Source organism: Morchella importuna (genome assembly GCF_003444635.1).
Source record: "Morchella importuna strain M04M26 chromosome Unknown Morimp01GS031, whole genome shotgun sequence".
Lineage (NCBI taxonomy): Eukaryota > Fungi > Ascomycota > Pezizomycetes > Pezizales > Morchellaceae > Morchella > Morchella importuna.
Window position 1 is genome coordinate 463,729 of NW_025763428.1, and position 20,193 is coordinate 483,921.

The window sequence follows — 20,193 nt, forward strand, 5'->3', positions numbered from 1 at the left end:
CTCCGGTCTTGGATGGAATTGTCTTCTCCCATCTGGTAAAAGCATTCTCACAAACATGCCGGCCGATGTGGAGTACGGAAACGTTTAGGTGATGTCACCATTTCTGTGATACTAATATTACGCCTAATATAGTTTGGGGCAACGGATTCAGCCTCAACTTTGTTACTCTCCTGTGCTGGAGATGCCTGTTGGAACATGATGTCGCTACCCACTGCAGAAGGTGTTCAAACGGAACATTTGGTGGGGCTTGCGTTGCTGCTGCACGCTTGGCCAGTGCATGGGGGTCTCAGATGGCTAAGGTAACAGCAGATGTCGTACATGCCGAACCTCCACCACATGGGTGGACGTTGACGACGTGATGCTCAGACCCCTCCCTCTTGCCCGAGTCGTCCAATGTAAATCCATTGATTACATGTATTGATTAATACTCAAGATGGCAACAAGGGGAGGGGTCAATTAACTCTCGTGCGCACAAAAGGTGATATAGAAACCAAACAGATATAATAATTCATGTTCAATTGCAATCATCGGATGGAAGGCTGCTAGGGGGACGATAGCGGGGTGGAGGGGAAGGAGGAGGTTACCAGGACAATGTGATTGTCCTTCGGAATAGCAAACAACGCTGCCCGCCGGAACTTCTCGCTAACAAGTTCTATTCCAGCCTCTCACATCCAACCTTCCCATCCCACAATCATACGACGTCGTCTCTTTTCCCCATCCCCGACTGATCTGAACCCTAGACCCCCCCCCCCCCCCAATCTCCACTCATTCCCTTTTCCTCCTCTGTAGATACCATCAACCAACCCACCTACCACGTTATCATCCAAAAAAAAATTATAAAAAAATATGTCTATGCTGCGAACCTCGGCCCTGCGGTCTGCTAGACTCGCCTCAACCCCCCTCCGTGCCGCGACTGCGGTCGTCTCACAATCCCGTAGCGCTTCGCATGCGGTCTCCAATGTCACCCTCGCCGATATCGAGAAGCGGTGGGAATCGATGCCGCCAAGTGAGCAGGCAGACCTGTGGATGAGCCTTCGTGACCGCATGAAGGAGCCATGGAGCAACCTGACAGTGCAGGAGAAGAAAGCTTGTAGGTATTCCCTTATTCAACCTCAAAAAAGCCTCAGTTGAATCATTACAACCCATCATCATCATCATCACGAGATATCTCATCATACCATATAAAACCACAAATGCAAACCACAAATACTATCTATAACCCCACTGCTAACACCTCAACCAGCATACTGGGTCGCTTTCGGGCCTCACGGACCCCGCGCCGTCCCCCCCGCCGGCGAGAACAAGAAGATTGTTCTGTACACTCTGTTCGGTCTCGGAGCGTCATTCATGCTCTTCTACTTAACCCGCATTCTGGCCCGCCCGCCACCAAAGACCCTTAACCGCGAATGGGAGGAGGCATCTAACGAGTTTCTGAAGGCGCAAAACGTCGAGCCTATCACTGGTGTCTCGAGCGAGGGATACACTGGAAAGGGACAGGTCCAGTCAAAGTAATTGGGCCTGGTAATGGCTATGATTGGTAGCGGGTGTATTTGTTGATAGTGATGGTTTTAGACGGGCGGCATGGTGCAGAAAAGTGGGGAGATACAGTACAGTAGTAGCAGCAAAGCAGTGCATTCCAGTTGTTGTAGCGAAAAAAAATCGCAGTTCTATATTTTTTTTAACATTTTTTTCAATGAATTGTGGTTTCTCAGTCTCAGTTTCTCCTTGCGATTCCCAAAGTTTTTTTTAGAGATTCAACACGTGAAGTCAAATATATATATATATCAAGGGACCAGGGTCTTTCTATATAGGGTTGATTGTGTTAGTAGACTCGAAGTAGAGGACAATTGAATTGATCGATTGATAAATTGCGGGGATATTGAGTGTTCCCTCGGCGTTGAGGAGTGGAGGTCCAAAATCTTTCTTTTTTGTCTCAGACACCCACCAACCACATACAGCAAGCAAGGGGAGGCTCTCGACCAACCGTCTGCAACCGCCAATCAACTAGGATCTGCGCCTGGCAACATAAACTTCAACACACGTTCAACAACATCGCAATGAAACATCGCGACAACAACGCAATGGGTAAATCTAAGAAAAGAAAGCACGAAGACTCGGACGCAATCACGCTCGTCGGCCCGCATTCACATAAGGAGTCCGGGCACAAGAAATCAAAGGCACGTCTCTGCTCCTTTTACAAAACTACATGGCTACATAACTATGAATTTACCAAAGTTCTTTTGCTAACAAATTCTTTAGAAGGAGAAAGCCAGCAAGACTTCCAAGGAAGTCAAGGAGGTCAAGCAGCACAAACCCAAGGATGCAGAACCCCCAGCCCCCAAAGCTGTAGCACTTCCATCCCCTCGTCGTACTCCCACAGCTGTTGCGTCCTCACAGACCGGTGGATCATCCAATGAAACAGTTGCCGAACAGTTCGACAACTTTCGCCGTACACTTAAAACCCTCCTTTCCACCAAATCCGATATCCCAGAGCTCCGCGGCGCCCTTGGCGACCGCAAATCCAACTTCCTTGCCGCGCTTCGCACAATGAAGACCTCCGGTGACCTCCCATGGCTGTCCTCGCCATCTACCAGCGACCTCTCTAGTCACTCCGACAGCGGCTCTTCCGACAGCGACTCCGACGGCGAAAAAGAGGCCGACAATGACAGCTCCCCACCCCCCAAGGCACTCCCCAAGGCACTGCCCAAAACGCCCTCTCTCTCACTCGGCCGTCCCGCCACCCTCTCAGCACCCACTCTCAACTGGCCCCCGCCTCTTCCGGAGGTTAAGAACCACAAACTCCGCCAGCAAGCCTTCACACATAAGTCCTTCATCAAAGGTGAAGAAGTCTCTATCCCAGGCACTGAGAACCGACACTATGAGCGCCTCGAGTTCCTAGGCGATTCCTACTTGCAGTCCATCGCCTCCCATATCCTCTACGACTATTTCCCCACCCACCGCGAAGGTTCGCTCTCTGAAATGCGGCAGTCACTTGTCGCGAACAGGCCGCTCAGTACCTACGCGACGCTTTACAAATTCCACTTGCGCATCCGCGAGGGCAAAGGTCAGGAAAACACTTCTCCAGTGATGCTCCCGAGTGCGCTGCCCAGTACATCTTCAGGGCCAGAGTCGCCAGAGTCGGAGCCACTGGATAAGGAGAAGGAGAAAGCCCCGACAGAAACAAACAAAACGCTTGCGGACTGTTTCGAGGCTTATATTGCGGCACTTGTGTTGGATGACCCGGTGCATGGCGTGCAGACTGCTAGGGAGTGGTTGGAGAAACTGTATGCCCCGAAGTTGGCCGAGTTTGCGAAGCAGTACAACATCGCTCCCATTGATAAGATGGCGAAGCAGACGCTGAACACAATTGCGGGAGGTAGTCGTGTCTCAATAGAGTATAGGTGGGATGGAAAGTATGGAGGGAATAAGGGCGGGTATAGCATTGAAGTTTATCTCACTGGGTGGGGTTCAAAGAGAGGTTGATCGGGAGAGGCTGGGCAACTAATAAGAAGTACGTATTATCCTCTCCTCCCTCCCTCTAATTACAGTGACAAGACTAACCAATATTCTCCAGTGATGCCGCCCTCCGTGCCGCAATGAACGTGATCGCCGATAAAGAATTCTGCGATGAAATGGCCCGAGTCCGCCTTGCCGTGCTTGGCCCCAAACCGCCAACAACAAACCCGCGCATACGAAAAAACCCAAGCACGAGTACACCCACCCCACCACCAGCAGCCATCCCTTCTTCCTCCTCGGGTCCCCCGCAACGTGTCAAGCACACAAAGAGGCCCGTTGCGCGTAACGCGGACGAGCTCAATTACGACGATTAAGTGGCCACTAACGACTAAACAAACAGCATTGACAAACTTCGACCTTCTTGTTCCATTTCCCCCCCCCCCCCCCCCACAACTCTTCTTTCATTTGTTATCATCATAGCTCAGCGAGCGATATGGCGTCCAAAATCTTCTTACGGGCATTTTTATTCCTATGATTTTCATTTGTTATGGTATTGCGTTCATTATATCTACATATAGCTTTCATCGGCATGTTTATTACGTGGGGGCCGAATAGATATCTGGCTGGAAAGGAGGGTGTGGTTACGGGTAATAAATTTGATGCATTCAAGTCTTTGATTGTGCGTTTATTGCAATGTACTTTGTTAATGCTTTTAAATGAAGATTCGAGCACCATAACTTCAAAAGTGCCTTTAGTTCATAGATAAACCAACTAAGTGGTATTTTGAGATTCATGAGAGATCACTCGGTGGCTTTGGTATGTACTACGCTTTGGGAAATGTATCCCTGTAGTCTCCATATGCTCTCCCCTAAAACACCCTGATAGGTTATATATTTAATCTCTCGGTTTATGACGATAGAACTTTTCCTGTGAGTGTGAACCCTATATAGTTAACCAGAAGTAGCCGGATCATAGGGTATCACTCGCGAGAAGTTACCACCGATACTAACTGTATAAGATTGATGGAAGGTACTCATGTGACTCTCAGTTGATCGGAGTTTATATCCATACAACACCAATCAATACTAACACCCATAAGGAGTATGATAACCAGGGTCGAATCCATTGTTAAAGAGATATGAACGCTCCAGTTGGAACTTAGATCTGAAGTTCCCCTCATATGATACGACAAGAAATGCCTTAATAGTACACATATTCAGCTGATAGATGTGGCCATTATACATGTCATGTGGCCCACAATGCCATTCAATGCTCTTCAAGAAATGCCAGAGCGGAGCCAGCTACTATGGTGACTTCGAAATACCTTGGCCTTGTTGGGCCCTTAATCTCCTCGGGCCCCGAAATCATCTATATGTGCCTTCAATGCAAACCCACACTAAAGCTAATCACCATGCCTAGGCCTTGGTACACCGCCTCCCAGCCTATCCTACAACCTATACCCTTCTACATCCTGTTTTTTTTTCTTTCTTTCAGCAAAGAACGCGCCAATTCTTTTTTTTTGTTTAATTCATACTCGCATGCAACCTTTCAGTTATGGCGGAGCACTCAATCTACAGTACAAGTACAGGGTTTCACCCTTATGCCTACTAGTCGCTCCTTTCAGCAGGATGTGGAATACCCCAACCGGCTCAACGCCAGCACTCATACCTAGCCACACTCCATCACCAGTCCGCATGCCCCATTTGGGCGCCGGGTACATGGAAAACTCTCCCCTAGAGCAGAACGTGCCAATTAAATAGGCTTTGGTTTTTGGGTCTTTGTACGTACCGGGGACTTAGGACCTCATTGTGTTCTGGTGGCGATATTTTTTGATAATCTGCTCCGTCCCTCTTTTAATTCTTCTTGCACCCATTCTCTAGTGATTCTTAGTTGACCATGAGTAGGGATATGCCCATTATAACAAACCTCGTGTTTATTCTCTTCTCAAACTGGCTTCACGGTCACCCTAGTACCGCGGGAGATCGAAGGTTAGGGAGGTAGTATAGTAGCTAGTGGTATTATCAGAATTCTAGGATCAAGACCAGGATCAGGATCAGACAAGGCTAGTACTGTAGTTCACGAGGCTATTCAAAGTGAAGAGACAACCACCGCCTGCCCCTCTTCACACTACCGTCCACCTTCGGCTCTTAGGCAATTTCCATCTTGGGTTCTACAGCCTTTGGATTCTAGGGGGTTTGGGTTCTAAGTTCTCGGATTTTAAGAAGATTGGGGTAGACTTCCCTATGAAAGTTATATACCTATCCTAGACCAACGTGGAGACCCTTGAATGCGAGACTATCTGGCTCGAGGCCGCAGTAAGGATAGTTTTGTTACTCAGGCCAGGCACATATACAAACTAACGGCGCGATCGCGAGATGAGATACTTCTCTTCCACAGTCGAATAACGCATCGAACATATCATATCAAGGCCGGTGACGGGTCTCGAAAATTACGTTAACTACAGAGCGTTGGGACTACATGCACTCTAGATTTAATCATTGATACTATCAATTAAATCAGTCAATGTAATTGCTTACGCAGGTGATAGATCCAGCTAAAAAGGTTTACCAAAAACTTAGAGATATTCATTAAGTGGCTAGATCTTCTTGAGTCACTGGGTAATCTTAGGGTAATAATCGCCTCTAAGACTTCGCGATCTGGTTATGATTTTATGATTGCGATAGGACTGCTGAACTCTACAAACTTTTCCGTGGAATAGATATAGGACTATGAGCATATGACAAGATTATGGAGATATAGTATTCTACGTTTCTCACGGGAGATATATAGTACTGTAAAGTAAGTTTGTCGGAGGGTTGAGTGTTCATGAGATAGCTAGGCATCTCCTAAATTAAAAGATTCAATCTTTGTAGGTCTACTGATTAACTTTCTTGCTGCCCTGGAGAGATCAGTAGTCCTTAGAGAGCGATATGTTTTAAACAAAGTAGTGGCAGTACTCTTGGGAGAGGTCTAAGATTTGAGTATATGAGCACGCTCTAGATCTGATTCGCCGGATTAGAAGCGGAATTGGAACTTTCATTAGAGCACCTTCTCTTCGTCTTTAAACAATGGTTAGTTTATGCTCTCAAATCGATATCTAGTTTTTAATAACCGACCTCACCCTCTTTACAGCTTGATACGAATTACCCATGGTGTTTGTGGATGGGCCTCCCCATCCGTCCGCGGGAGAGATATAGCCTTTTTGAGCAATGATATAGAACAATTGGAATACCACGTATAAGCTCCGGATCCAAATAGCCGCAACATGCATAATACTAGCAGCATATGTGAGCTTTTGACGTATCATAACTCTCCAGTATCATCATCCAAATCACCAGTCAGGGCCTGTAGTAAATCTATTGGCTAGACATCCCTCACTGTGAGGTTCTACTAAAGATCTTACATTTCCGGCGCCAGTATCGCAATTACAACACTAGTATTAATCACTGACTGGAGTGAGTTTACATGTGCTTACTGATCATTTACATTGGCTATAACAGTCTAGCAATCACCAGTACGGCATCTGTCAAAATCACTCGTACCCCCCGAAACTCACATTCTAATCTAATCAGGGGCAATATTTCACTCTGACCATACATTGTGCTCTGATAAGGTAAGGCAGTGCTAATGCAAAGAATCTGCCGTCGCTTAGCTACCCAGCGGGAGGCTGCTCTACTTTTCTGGAGCCCAATTAAGCAAAGTTTAGTAGCAGTAGTATTACGTAGAGTATCTGCGCTGATCACCAGTACTCATTGGATAAATAGTAGCGCAACTATCCCTATTGCTTGATCTGAATCAGCCCTTCAAGCAACACCCGTACCTCAGATCAGCTCAAGGACTAGGATACTCCACCATCATATCATCCCCCAGCCCTGCCCCTGATCGATACCAACTAATCTCATTAATCTCCCCCAATAGCAAAACACACCACATCTCAGCTGTTAATATATGGCGCAGGCCCGAGTGACCACTCATGAGCAACAACTCAACCTAACCCAGCTCGTCGGAGCCAATAACAACAACACCAGAACCCTCGTACTACATAAACAAACAGCATCCCTGCACGCTGTCTTGTGATGCTCGAGTAGGGAGCCAATGATACTTGTCCACAAAGCAAAGGCCCGCAGTGAAATTTTTGCTTTCCCCGCCCCCGGCTATGGGCTAAAGGGTAGAGCGGTGAGGGGATATTGTAGATTAAGAGTTTTTTTTGGGTGGTGCTTGGTCGGGGACGATGGATGATGATGGGAAAGGGAGTAGGTATGATAATGGTAATGGAAACGATAGAGTTTACTAGATGAATATCAAGTAGAAAAATAAAAAATACTTCGCAACCGTACCCGCAGGATTTTTTTTTACTTGTAGAATACACTATCCTTCACCTTGAACCCCCGCCTCCTCAGAATGAACTGTTTTGGTTCATATAAACAAGCAAATAAAAACAATCAGCAAAGTCCTAACTAACATCCACCAAACCCTTCGCAACGTCCAAAGACGCCCCCCTCCCCATTAAAAAATTACACGAAAATAAAAACGCACGCTTTCAAAAACACCCAAACACAAAACACCCTAAACCCCCTAGAAGTAGAAAAAACCGAACCCTCCCTCATGTAAGAAGAAAAGAAAATTCGTCATAAGAGCTACTTTACAGAAAAAACAAAGAAGAAGGGTGGGTTGTCAGAATGTAAATGATCCAAAGGATCTAAATCGAGGTAAAGGCTAGCTAGCAAAATGAGGCGTAATCGGAATTATATCGCTAGAAGAAAACAATGCTGAATTCGGCATGTGTAAGTCTGTATAAAAGTCCGTTATGTTTATGTCCGTTTATAGAGTTGCAGTCGAGAAATAATAGTTGTCCCACAAATATTGGTAATCGTCGACTAAGCCCGCTACGAGATTAAGCACCGGTTTATCGGCGAGCTTTGATGTTATAGTCTTCAACCAGGGTCTATAACACACATCATTAGTCCCCATCCTTTCATCAAATAAAAGAGATGAAGAAAAACATACCCAGAAACATTCTCATAGAACGCTCCCCTCATAGCCCACCAGCCCATCGACCATGCCCTTCTTGTCAACTCCTCCCTCTCAAGCGCAGTCAACCCTTTCATTCCACCCGGCACCGTCAACTCAAAGTCCCTCTTCGCCAGCTGCCTAGCGGCGTACTCAAGTGATACACCGACTAGCCACGGTCGCCAGCTTTTCTTATCATGCGCCCATTGCTTCATTGCAATCGCATATACAACTGGCCTAATAATGTAGAGAACCTCAGCAAAGTAGCCGGTTCCTTGCACGCGGTGAAGAAGTTGGTTCGGCGGCTTGACATCCTCGGCGGTTAGGACCTTAGTCAAAAGGTACTGTGAAACCTGGCCGCTGGCCGGGAGGGATGGGAGCGAGAGGCCTGTGCGAGGCATGCGCCATGTTGTCTCTGGAGGGGGTGACTCTGGGTCAAGTTGCTCCTCGAGGGCTGCGGGGTCGACTTCGCGCTCTGGGAGCGGGGGTGTAAGCAGTGGGCGCGAGTTTGTAAGGCGTAGGAGAAGGAGTCGGCAGACGGCTCTGTATACAAGGTTAGTATTGGATTGTTGTTTATTCCTTCATCGCTTATTACGATATGGAAGGATGATGCTTGTCGGGTAGATCTACTTTGCCGTTTCCAAGATAATGACAGTCCTCCATCTCATCTTCTGCCCACGCCTCTTCGCTGACATCTCCCACAATAGCTCCGTGTACTGGATCATCGTGACGATCAACGCAAGTCGCTTGTACCCGGGGCTTTTCTGTGTCCAAAACTTTGTGTACCGGGAATGCGGTGATGGTTTCGGTCCAGGCGCAGGGAGATGCGCCCCTGCGCGCGCGAGTACCGAGTCATGGTACAGTGATAGAAGCTGGATACCACTGTGTATGGACTCAGATGCAAGCTCTACATCTTTGAAGCGAGCTTCAACAACAGTAATATGTCAGTAACGGCTATCGCGATAGTGTTGTTTCACGGAGCCACAGGAGAAGCATATGTACCAGGCACAATGTATGTAAGAGAGCGCAGAGCACTCTCGATCTGGGAGACCGCTCCAGCATTCTTTGTGATGAAATCGCCGTACATGTTGAGATATGGGCGGAAAGCGTTTAGTTTGGACACGCTGCCCATGGGATGTGGGCTAAAGGTGTGTGGAGGTGCTGCTCGGAGGAGAAAAGGGGAAAGGGTGTGGGCAGGGTGTGTTGATGTTATAGGAGGGAGAGGGGCGACTCGCGTGGGTAAGTGTGGGAGAAGTGTTTTCGATCTATTATCTATGCGTGTGGTGTGGTATGTGTGAGCTGGTCCAGTCGCATCTCATGCTTGGATGAGGGGATGGAATCGGGAGGAAGATCAGGATAAGAGTGGAGATTCAGCCCGAGATTTCGCTCCCGTGGTTCCCTTATTTCTTGACTTCTTTCTTGCGTCTGTAGGCAATCTTCCTTTGCCAATTGATGATGAAAGAGGCAGGTTTGAGACTCAGAAGGGGGCTGGTTGGCTGCTGTGATTCCCTGCTGTCTATTCGCCAGCGCTTGGATTCTGTAGAGTAAAATTGGGTCTGATTGGGCGTATCGTTGATCACAGACAGTACCTTAGACAGGCCTCGGACCGAGCTTCTGTATCGGTTTAGATGCACGTGCCATAATCACCATCCGCTTGGCCATTCCTGATCACTGGAGATCACTCGCTGGTCCCTGCGAGAAGAGATGTTGTTCAGGTAATCGATCTAAGCACACTCAGATTGCCCTGAAGCCTTTCAGAGTGGCAACGGGATAGCATCCACTTGCCCATTGACACCATACAAGGGCAGCCAGCTGCAGCTAACGTACCATGATGGAGGGGCATCTCGATCTCATCCTGCCGTTTTGTCGTTTCACATGCTTCACCCGCTTGGGCGGTGGGGTTAACGGTGGGTTCTCTGATCTTCACGTGTCAGAGGATCACTTAACCTCCAACGGCCCATAGCTCCAAAGCTCCATAAAGTTGGCCAGCAAACATCAAAACTACCGGAAGTCCGTCCTGATGGTACATTGTCCTGGTTCTTCTAGATCTGACGTTTCGAAACGTTTCAAACTTTCGGGGAGGAGGGGGAAATGATAGAAGCTTCGAGCAATTTAAGAGCGCCTGAGAGCACTCGACAGGACAGAAAACGCCGGGAATGTTATTTCACAACTTTTGAACACCTGTCACCTTTCAGATTTCTATCTATCACAGCATGAGGGACAAACGCGGAAACCCGGTATTATCATTACAACTAACCATCCATATATTTCCTCATCACCTTCCATCTGGGGCCTCAACAACGACATGTGGATCTATACGTACAGCCAGAAGATAAAACAGACAAACAAAAAAACAAGAAGTGTCTTGTGATTAGTTATAGAACTTGTCTCAACATGTTCCAGTAACAGTGGAACATACGCCACCAAAAACAGAAGAAAAAACCAGGCAGACACGCGAGTGTTAACCAGAACACGGAAACACATTCCTCTTTATTTTTTTCTTGCCTAAAAGATTCTTTAATTTTGCATATACATATTTTTATGTCATAGCAGTCCAAAAGTCTGTCATATCTTATCATGCAGGCATGCACTTTTGATCACCAATGCATATATATACTCTAGCATGATATGAAACATAGTTTCTTCAGTACGTCTACTAAAAGAACACATTGCAGCTAATTAAATTACAGTCTGTTGAAGTCGTTGATATTCGCACATGCCTACACCCTGTATCCGATATTATTGATGATTAAGGAATACATTCCTCTTCTATGGCCAGGTAAGGGGTTTTCTTCAAGATAGGCGGCTTATATACATTATAGGATGAGGGAGAGAAATGGACAAGTTTGATTCAATGGCAAGGACTCCAGGTGTAAGATTTGGTCTTTCAGATCCTGGGCCAAGCAGAGACCTTTTTTTTTTGTGAGAGTTCTCGCTGTCACCAATAAATATACTGGTCCCCCCAAATGATCTCCGTTCCGGCATAATGCGCAATATAGATTTGCACAGGTTATTCTGATATGAGGCTGTGGAACTTCATCTGCGCATTTTTAAAGTGAATAAAAAAAGATTATTGAATATATATCTATGCTGAAGCGCAGCCCAAAGAAAAATCTATTTCAAGACAAAAGATAGCCATCTCCTCGACCTTCCAGTCATCACCAGCTGATAAATATGCTCGGTGAAATTCCATAACCCATCCTCTTGATATCCACAACCCAAACAGAGGCCAACGGGGTACAAAAGGTCGAATAATTATTCACAAGTGCTAAACGCTATCAAAGGGGAGCAAATAACACGGCAGGTATCTCACACCCCAACCTCATGGCCAGTTCGATGCAAACCAAAACTAATGACGTTGGCCTCCCTCGAAAACGAAAAATAAAAATAAGAATCCCCAGACTTTTAAAATTTCTAAACGCCCTTGGAAATGCGAATTAGACGAATAAAATGAATCGGACCAAGGAAATATTTCACTCGATGCGCTGGTATCCGAGGATTGACGCTTGCATGCCATCCGCTCTCGCGACTGTATCCCACCCGGTTTCATCTACCTGCTCAACCAGTCAGTAACAGAAAGGTTATAGGAGGAAGATATCAACTCACAAAATTGTCATTGCATAATGCCCATTTGCCGTCTGGCTGCTTAACAAAGGAGATGTAATGACCTGTAGATAGTATCAGTAAACACTAACTCTGCCCACAAAATCCCACAGAATAAAACTGACCGGCTGACAAACTCCTGCCACAGTGTGCCACTACAGAAATGAGCTGATAATGGACCGTCTTTCCCTTCTCTTGCATCGTCATTTTCTCATCGTACTTCAGTCTGTTCATGATCTTGTCGGCCTTGATATAACCCCGATTCATCACAACTGAGGTCCACCTAACTACATTCAATACCAACACTCTCGGCAACCTTTCCACTTCAACCTGCTTGATAAATTTCTTTCCGGAAGAGAATTTACATTTCTCGCAAGTGGCATCGACTCTCTCTGGCTTGAAATGGTCGTCGAGGAGTTCCTTGACGGAAATCGCATTCCCTTGCCGATTCTCGCTGGGCCTAATGGACGGTAGCAGCATTAAGGACGGTAAATCGGTTCTGTTGAAAGACCTGTGGCCACATTTAGGGCACGTAAGAACTGACGGGAAGGACGCATCGAATGTCCTGTCAATGGGGTTGTTTTTCAAGTCTTCCTCCTTGGGGGTCTTTTTTCCTTTTTCAGCCACGTCTTTGATACGTTTATTCAGCTGGTCTTTACAAGTGTGTAAGATAGCATGGAGGTACTCTGTGGCATCCTCTTGACGCATACTCTTGAACTGTTTAGGAAGGACTACTTCAGATAAGCCAAAGTCGTGCATATGAAACACATGGAAATAGGATTAGAATGTACCCTTTCCTAGGCGAGAATTAATTCCCCTCAACACCTCATTTGTCTTGGACCGGGAGCGGGATGTCGACTCGTAATGATGTTCGGCGATAAGTTCGCCTAAAAAGCAACATACGCATGAGGTTATCCTGCCTACAAGGCGGGTTAGAAAATGAAATCGTTGGAGGGTTGTATGACCAAAATTACACTTGTCAGAATTGTGCTTTGCAATTTCCTCCTCGAGCTCAGGAATGCTGCAAATCAATTGAAGAACCGAGTTTCGGTAACAATCGTTAGCCCTGTTATGGAAGCCTTTTGTCTTGAGTGATGAAGCCCTTGGTGATCTTGTCACTGAAGACTCTTTCTGTTTCGATTTCTCGTTGATGTCCTTGCGAGGTCTTTGAGCGGCCGGGCCGTCTAGTTCTTCGGCTTTTCGTTTTTTTGAAGGCTGAATAAGAGATGAACCATATAAGCTTCGGAATTAGGTATTACTTTTAATTTTAAAAATACGAAAGGCGGGGAGTAATGAGTTTGTAAAAAAGGGAAAGGAGTGGGTATTTAATGTCAAACCTTAACGGGCTCTTCCATCACTGCTGTGGTATCATCAAGTTTCTTTTTTATCTTTTTTTGCGCAACATCACCATTTGTGAGGGTCTTGGCCGTTGGTACATCGCCGTTTGTCAAGACATTGGTACGCAACTTAGGACTTTTATCACCGGATGGTACTTCTGACATTTTAGTTTCCCCATTTGTAAGACTTTGGTGATGTTTTGTAACGCCATTTTCCGTAGCATCAGTTAGAACTTTACTGATAACCTTTGCTTCTAGTTTCCGCTGCATAATATTAGTCCCGTTATGATTATTCGATATGAATACGCATATAGTTACCATTTGTTCTCTATATTCATTGGCAAATGGTGGGAAAATATCTTTCCCATTTATAACAACAGAAAACCCAGTAGGTCTCTTCACAGGTGGGGCGGAAGATTCCTCAGAAGGGGTCACAGTGACCTAAATGAAGCATACATAAGCTCATGTAGTGTTTCTGCGGTAATGGCGCACCTAACACTGACCTTAGCCTTGGCCGCATCCGGTGCGCCTGGCAAAATCTTGTACTCTTTAGTACCTGTAACACGAGAGCCATTTCGAGACTTTGGCGACATTTTCTGTATTTTGCCATCAGTTTCCATGTTCAATGATTATAATTACTTAGATTCGTGACTTACCTTTATCCATTTTGGACTTTCAGAACCCGTATTCGACGCGCCGAATTTTTCGGTCTGTGGCCTGTTATAAACCGGCGACATGACGGAGGCTTTTACGAACTGAATTGGGTTTGCGAGTAAAAGGTCTAGAGGTGATTTTCCATTTTGTGTAGCAGACCCAAGAAGCTTGAGACTAATGGCGGGGATAGTACTGTTCTTAGAAGGGTATGCCATGGTAGAAGAAGAAGCTGAATGCTCCATTGGATCGATATTTGATTTGATGTTATATGCTGCTTTGACGGAGGACGAGGCCGATGAGTCTGTAGAATTTTTAGGAAACGTCGCTGCAGATACCTTCATTGAAAGGCGCACACTCCTAAAAATAAACCTTCCGCTTAAAAAGAGGACTATAGGAATGGTGTAGTGAGTTTTTCGACCTTCCCCCAAATTGAGCGACAGGGCCTATATAGGTGTTGAGGGCCTTATTTACCCCCTCAGAGAAGAGTTTGGTAACCGACTCTAAAGATGACCTTTACGGATCTCAATCCACCCTAGCCAAGATTTGATCTTTCCCTACAGGATCCTGAAAAATGTATCGATCGATACGCTTGGGTTCCTGCAAGCGGACACCTTCGGCCCCAATGACTCCCGATAAAAATAAGGCTTCGTCCAACGTTGGTATGCGTAGTCAGGCACCGCCTTTCAAAATTCTATTGGGCGCAAATCTCAAGGAATGTTGGAAACCGTAGATGATGGTCTACAGAAACTTTTTCCGTGGGCGCACTCGAACACCGCAGGACCAATCAAAGAATCGCAAGCCAGCTCAGAGGAACGTTGTGGGAACGCGCAATTGTATTCTACTAGAAACTCGAAATTCCAAACCCTCGTGGTTGGTTGAAACTCAAAAACTACTTTGTCCAGGGCAAAAGGTATCAGCTGTCAGCAAATTGCGGCAGAGTCGCTCGAAAGAATTTTAAGCGCAAAGTAGCGGCTGGTTGGAATAGCGGGAATTAGAGACTAGATGAACCCACAGACGAAAACTCAGATGGAAAGCAGATGTCTGCTAGACTTTACGGGGGTAAATAAGGTGCCTGACGCCTGCTGTGGTGGTGGTGAGCGGAGGTAACGAGGGTCTTTGAAATGTCCAAAGGCCGTTGTCGCGCTGGTTTGCAGCATACTACGCCACGAAAAATTTGGGACGGCTTGGAAGTTGGCCCCCCGCGCAGAGCCGCGCAGCCGCATGCGTTTGGACCCTGGCCCTAAATGTGTAAGTAAGCATTTAAGATTTAAGCCTTGCATGACCAATCGTCAGTCGTCAATTAGGAATTAAGCATTAGATCCCGTCTAACCTCACCACCCTTGACTGAAAGTTGGGATTATAAAGCTCGCAAATTCCACCCAGAACGACGTGATGACCTACTTCCCAGCGAAACCCAAATGCTCCGCGTCACGATTGATCACTCGTCCTCACACCGAATCCACGACGAAGGAAAGTTGGTAGCGCTTTTCTATATATCAGGAAGACGTTGAGCGCATCACTCAAAAAAAAAATACTACATGGCTATAGCGTATCTGGAGAGAACCGCAATCCCTGCGCATGCCCGACTTAAGTTCTGACACTGGCCAGCAGCGGACTCGAGACATTAATATGTACACGCATCTACTTGGTTTCATAGAGTCAATGTTGTGGACTTGGAGAAGTGTGGTGAGCGATGGCGGACGCTAATCTCGAAGGGTAGCTACGTTGCTCAATTCTAGCACATGCATGGCGCGAGAAGCCATAGACGGGATGCTATCAGCCCTCGATACACCCCCGCTGACAAGCCACAGGGTTCAAAACGAACGTGGGTAAAGAGCGATAGATGAAGCTACTTCTCTGCCATTAATTGATTAACAAAAGTGGTGTACTTGGAAGTTGGTATCATTCTATCTTACGGCCTCTTGTATCTTTTTACTCCAACTATTTAATTTACCTGATGAGCGCTGAGCTCCCCGCTCCTTCTCAAACTTTCAAACGGAAAGGGTCGGTTGGGGGGCACTGCTAAATGATCTAAGTCAACTCTGTGGTGCTCAATCAAGATCCTTTGGCCCTGGTTACGGCCTTCAGCTTTGATTCCCCCCCAGTACTGGCTCACCACTCTCCCCTAAACACCCCACACCACCACACCATTTCCGCCGTGAATATGAAGTGGTGAGGTCCCGGAGCAAACCATCCCCCGAATATTATCCGTTGGCAGTCGCCTAGGCCTATACATCACGCCTAATATAAGTGTTTCGTGTCGAGAAAAGACGTCAGTTGAATAGTGCAGAAGGGCGTATCAACAACCCGCCAAGGTTAAATTCCCCCTTCATACTACATCACTCGACGGGTATTACAGTAGCACCATTCCTCCAAAACGGAGTACGAGGATGTGCACGTATCACTCACATCTCAGTCACCCTCAGTCATTCGTTACGGCGCACACACAGGGAAAGATAATTGCACATAGTATGTCGCCAGAACCCCGTCAAAAGGGTCGTCTTGGCACAGGTGATCAGGATGCACCTACTGTCCATGTGCCAAGACCTCTCAAAACTCATGTCCCTACTAATCTTGGCATGTCTCTACTGACTGCACGGGGCCGTTCTTTTGCGCCGTACGTTCTTTGATCTCCCCTATTCCACCCTTTTTTTTTCTGCCTTGCTTCAAGGGTGATTGGGGGAGATAATCGACACCGACTTCGTGGCTTTGGCTCTGGGGAATAAACCGCTGACTGCACTTGTCCCTTTGAAATTTGGTGGTGCTGGGCACACCGTCCAGGAGGTTTCGAATGAGGTCTGTTTGTCGGTGCCTAGACCTGGGTTTATTTGGCATCGAGGGCATTTGAACTTTCAACTTTTTCTGTGGGTTCTGGGTCTTTGGGCTCTTTGACTTTGGATTGCAGTCTTCCAACCTATATATCTATTTAAGCTCACCCTGTTTTTGGCCACTTTCTGTTTATGCCATGTACGAGATAAATCCCAGTCTCGCATGCAGGCAACCGGCTTCCAGCATACATACAATATCAATGTGAGTTCGAGCTAGCCTAGGAAATCACATACCGACCATCCTCTACTCCCATCTCCTCTGCTCTTCGTCTTCAACACTCGTCTTGACTTTGAGTTTGAGCTCTTCATAGCTTCCTTCCTCTTGCATGCGGGTATGACCTCTTTCGTCTATTTGCTTCTAACAGGCTTCTGTGCTTCCGTATCTTTTTGATTTTTGGCTTTGGGTCTTTGGGTCTTTGGGGGTTTAGCTTTAGGGGCTACACGTCTAGCTCTAGTAAGAAATAGAGACAAGCTACGTATAAAGGAGAAACCCCACTATGTATCGATATCATAGCACTTTGCACGAGGACTATCGGCCTTTGAGTCTAAGCCTAGCTGGATCCTCCACGCTCAAGTCGAACATACTTGTGTGTGCATGTTGTCACATTCGGCTCCGAGCTTTGGCGCCTTGTGGTTTTGCGTGATATGTGTGTAGTGCGGTAGGTGAGAGCAGACCTGCAGTCCAGTAGAAGGGTGAGGACAGTGAGATCTGGAAGGATACGGTGTAATGAGAATCTTGGTAATAACTAGGCCAGCATGTATCGTTAGTTAGGATAAAAGCGGAGAATTTACCTTCTTGCCGAGATATCATCGGTGACGGAAGTAGTAGTAATATCATCTATTAATATTGCGTACGGATCACTTCATTCGTTTTACTAAGAACCTTCATGAGCAACGTACCCCCGCAGGCAGCTTACCTTCATCCAGCTCAGCAAAGCTCATAGGGACCGAGGTACGGGTCCAAAGAGACCAATACTATCTATCTACCCTCTGCTCACCGTCCTTACCTCTGAGAGAAGCACATACTTCTTTTTCGTGGGTGGGAATACTAGTGCTAATGCTATGGTTTCTCTTCCGTAGACTGCTCCCCCCCCCTCACCCATCGGGGGAGATGACAGTGACAGTGATTAAATGTACCGCCGTCTGCTCAGAGAGGGTCACCCCTAATCGAATCGAAATTCTTTATGAGAGTAGCTCTGGCATTAAGTGAGCGAACTACATGGGGTGTTGACAGGTGAGGATCCGTTCCCTAGAGCCTTGTACATGCAAACGACCGTTGCCAAGCACATGGTGTCTTGGCATGACCGAGTGATATCCCATGCATCCCGCACCCAGCACTCCGTTTTTTTTTTTTGTTTAATTCATTAATTGCATACCCAGCACTCCGTTGTTCCGGGCCAATGATAGAAACAGCAATAACAACAGCAACCTTTATTCGAAACAAAAGCAGCAAAACTCCGTACCTGTTCCTTTTATGATACACGTGTATATGAAGCCAACAAAACGAGAGAATTAAAGGGAAACCAGAGAAGGAAGGAAAATGCAAAGGAAAAGGAAAAGAAAGAAAGAAAGGAAAAGGAAAAGAAAGAAAGAAAAAGGACAAAAGAAAAAAGAGAGAACAGAGAAGAAGAGCTGAATTATCGCCGACTACCCATCAATCTCCATCGTATCCGCCGCCGCAACCGCCGGCACCCCATTTGGCGCCTCTTTCCCCCCACCCGTCCTCTCCCTCGACTGGCAACCTGGGCAATTATACAAAGTTTCATGGCAAAACACATCACAATCAATACAAAACAGCCCCCTACACTCCGTGCACCTATAGCGACTACTCACGCTCGTGCCCCTCTCCGTCTTCGCCGGCAACCCCCACTCCTCACCGCCCTTCTCCGGCACCGGCGGAAACACCACCTGACACGCCAAGCACGCGCTCGCCTCGCCCGCCTCGCTCCACGGCACCTCCACCCAGTTGCGCAGCGGGAACAGGTGGTGGTAGTGCCGCGCCAGATGCGTCGACAGCACCAGCATCAGCCCGCACGCAGGGCACTCCATCGGCAGCTCACACACCTTTGTCGAGCACCGCGAGCACAGGTATCCGCCGCGGGCGAGGCGCGAGTGGCACGCGCACAGCGACGCCGTGGTCTCCACGACGCGCGAGGGGAAGCCCCACATGAGCAGGCAGGCCGACGACTGCTTCGACGAGCGCGTGACGGGCGGGATGGTGGTGTCGATGAGCAGCTCGCGGAAGTGCTTGTCGTCCAGGGCGACGCCGTAGGTGCTTGTGGAGCCGGCGTTGGTCTTGGCCACGAGGTCGCGGCAGACGGCGACTTGCGCGGAGAGCCCGACGACGCTGACGCGGATCTTGTCGGCGACGAGGTGGGCGATGGTTTGGTGGATGTCGCCGGGGTCTGAGGAGTGCAGGGCGCCAAAGACGATCACTACTTCGCGGGTGCCGTGCGTTGGGGCATTACTATACCGCACCGCCGGTGAGTATCAGTATTCCGCTACCTACAGCGGCGGGGGGGGGGGGGGGGTAGTCGGGGGGCGGCCTTACAACAGCGCAGCTCTCGACATCTCGAGTGCGTTCTGCAGACTCGGGGAGCCCTTCGGATCGTCAAGGCGTAGCTTCTGGATGGCCTCGATGTGGTCCGTCGGGTTGCCGGACATGTCGCTGACACGCACAGCCAGGCCGTCGCGCATGCCCAGCACGGCCAGCTGCGAGATCGGGTTCTGCTCAAAGTACTCGCGCACGTAGTCGCACGCGTAGCGGATCGAGAGGAGGTAGCGCGTGGGCCGGAAGTCCTTCTCGGCCATGGCGATGGACAGGTCGAGGATCAGCATGACATGTCTGATGATGCCGCGCTGCAGCGGGGTGGTGTCTTTGAGCAGTCTGTAATATATTCCCACCGCCACTCAGTCAGCACTCTGCTCTCTCTGCTCGGAGTCTACTCTGCCCAGCTCCCCCCTCCCTTTAGCTTCCCCCAGATCGATCCAGGTGAGAAAGTACCTCTTGCGCTTCCCAGCTTCGAGGAGGCCCGTGACGTTGATGCTGCCGTCGGCGCCCTCGACAACATTGTCCCACGACCTCTTGATGTCCTCCCACGCCTCCTTCTTCTGGACCTTGGGCTTTGACGAGGGCGGGCGCGCGCCTTTGGAGCCGCCGGCGCCGCGGCGGCTGACGATGTGGGCACCGGCTTCATCACCGGAGGAGTTCACGTAGTCCTCGTCGGAGTCGGCCATGGATGGGTCTGGTCGGTCTTTGGGGTTCGGGGGTGCGGGTGCGGGTGCGCTGGGGGAGCTTTGGGGGC

At 48.0% G+C, this 20,193-nt stretch overlaps 5 protein-coding genes across 5 annotated transcripts; 2 read left to right on the top strand and 3 right to left on the bottom strand.

The window, feature by feature from the left end:
- Window positions 1-846: 846 nt before the first annotated feature.
- Window positions 847-1,512, top strand: LAJ45_08768 (uncharacterized protein; the record flags this gene model as incomplete). The annotated part of the gene is made up of 2 exons (XM_046118317.1): window positions 847-1,090; window positions 1,244-1,512. The coding sequence occupies 2 exons, from the start codon at window positions 847-849 to the stop codon at window positions 1,510-1,512; spliced, it is 513 nt and encodes a 170-aa protein (XP_045968594.1).
- Window positions 1,513-2,057: 545 nt separating this feature from the next.
- LAJ45_08769 (uncharacterized protein) lies at window positions 2,058-3,830 on the top strand (the record flags this gene model as incomplete). The annotated part of the gene is made up of 4 exons (XM_046118318.1): window positions 2,058-2,177; window positions 2,260-3,376; window positions 3,475-3,511; window positions 3,575-3,830. The coding sequence occupies 4 exons, from the start codon at window positions 2,058-2,060 to the stop codon at window positions 3,828-3,830; spliced, it is 1,530 nt and encodes a 509-aa protein (XP_045968595.1).
- A 4,447-nt stretch (window positions 3,831-8,277) lies between these two features.
- On the bottom strand, window positions 8,278-9,553 carry LAJ45_08770 (uncharacterized protein; the record flags this gene model as incomplete). The annotated part of the gene is made up of 4 exons (XM_046118319.1): window positions 8,278-8,401; window positions 8,464-9,009; window positions 9,097-9,391; window positions 9,469-9,553. The coding sequence occupies 4 exons, from the start codon at window positions 9,551-9,553 to the stop codon at window positions 8,278-8,280; spliced, it is 1,050 nt and encodes a 349-aa protein (XP_045968596.1).
- Window positions 9,554-11,939: 2,386 nt separating this feature from the next.
- On the bottom strand, window positions 11,940-14,401 carry LAJ45_08771 (uncharacterized protein; the record flags this gene model as incomplete). The annotated part of the gene is made up of 9 exons (XM_046118320.1): window positions 11,940-12,020; window positions 12,073-12,134; window positions 12,195-12,800; window positions 12,861-12,989; window positions 13,044-13,284; window positions 13,407-13,670; window positions 13,725-13,847; window positions 13,910-14,002; window positions 14,063-14,401. The coding sequence occupies 9 exons, from the start codon at window positions 14,399-14,401 to the stop codon at window positions 11,940-11,942; spliced, it is 1,938 nt and encodes a 645-aa protein (XP_045968597.1).
- A 4,134-nt stretch (window positions 14,402-18,535) lies between these two features.
- Window positions 18,536-20,125, bottom strand: LAJ45_08772 (uncharacterized protein; the record flags this gene model as incomplete). The annotated part of the gene is made up of 3 exons (XM_046118321.1): window positions 18,536-19,355; window positions 19,440-19,775; window positions 19,893-20,125. The coding sequence occupies 3 exons, from the start codon at window positions 20,123-20,125 to the stop codon at window positions 18,536-18,538; spliced, it is 1,389 nt and encodes a 462-aa protein (XP_045968598.1).
- Between the last annotated feature and the right edge of the window lie 68 nt (window positions 20,126-20,193).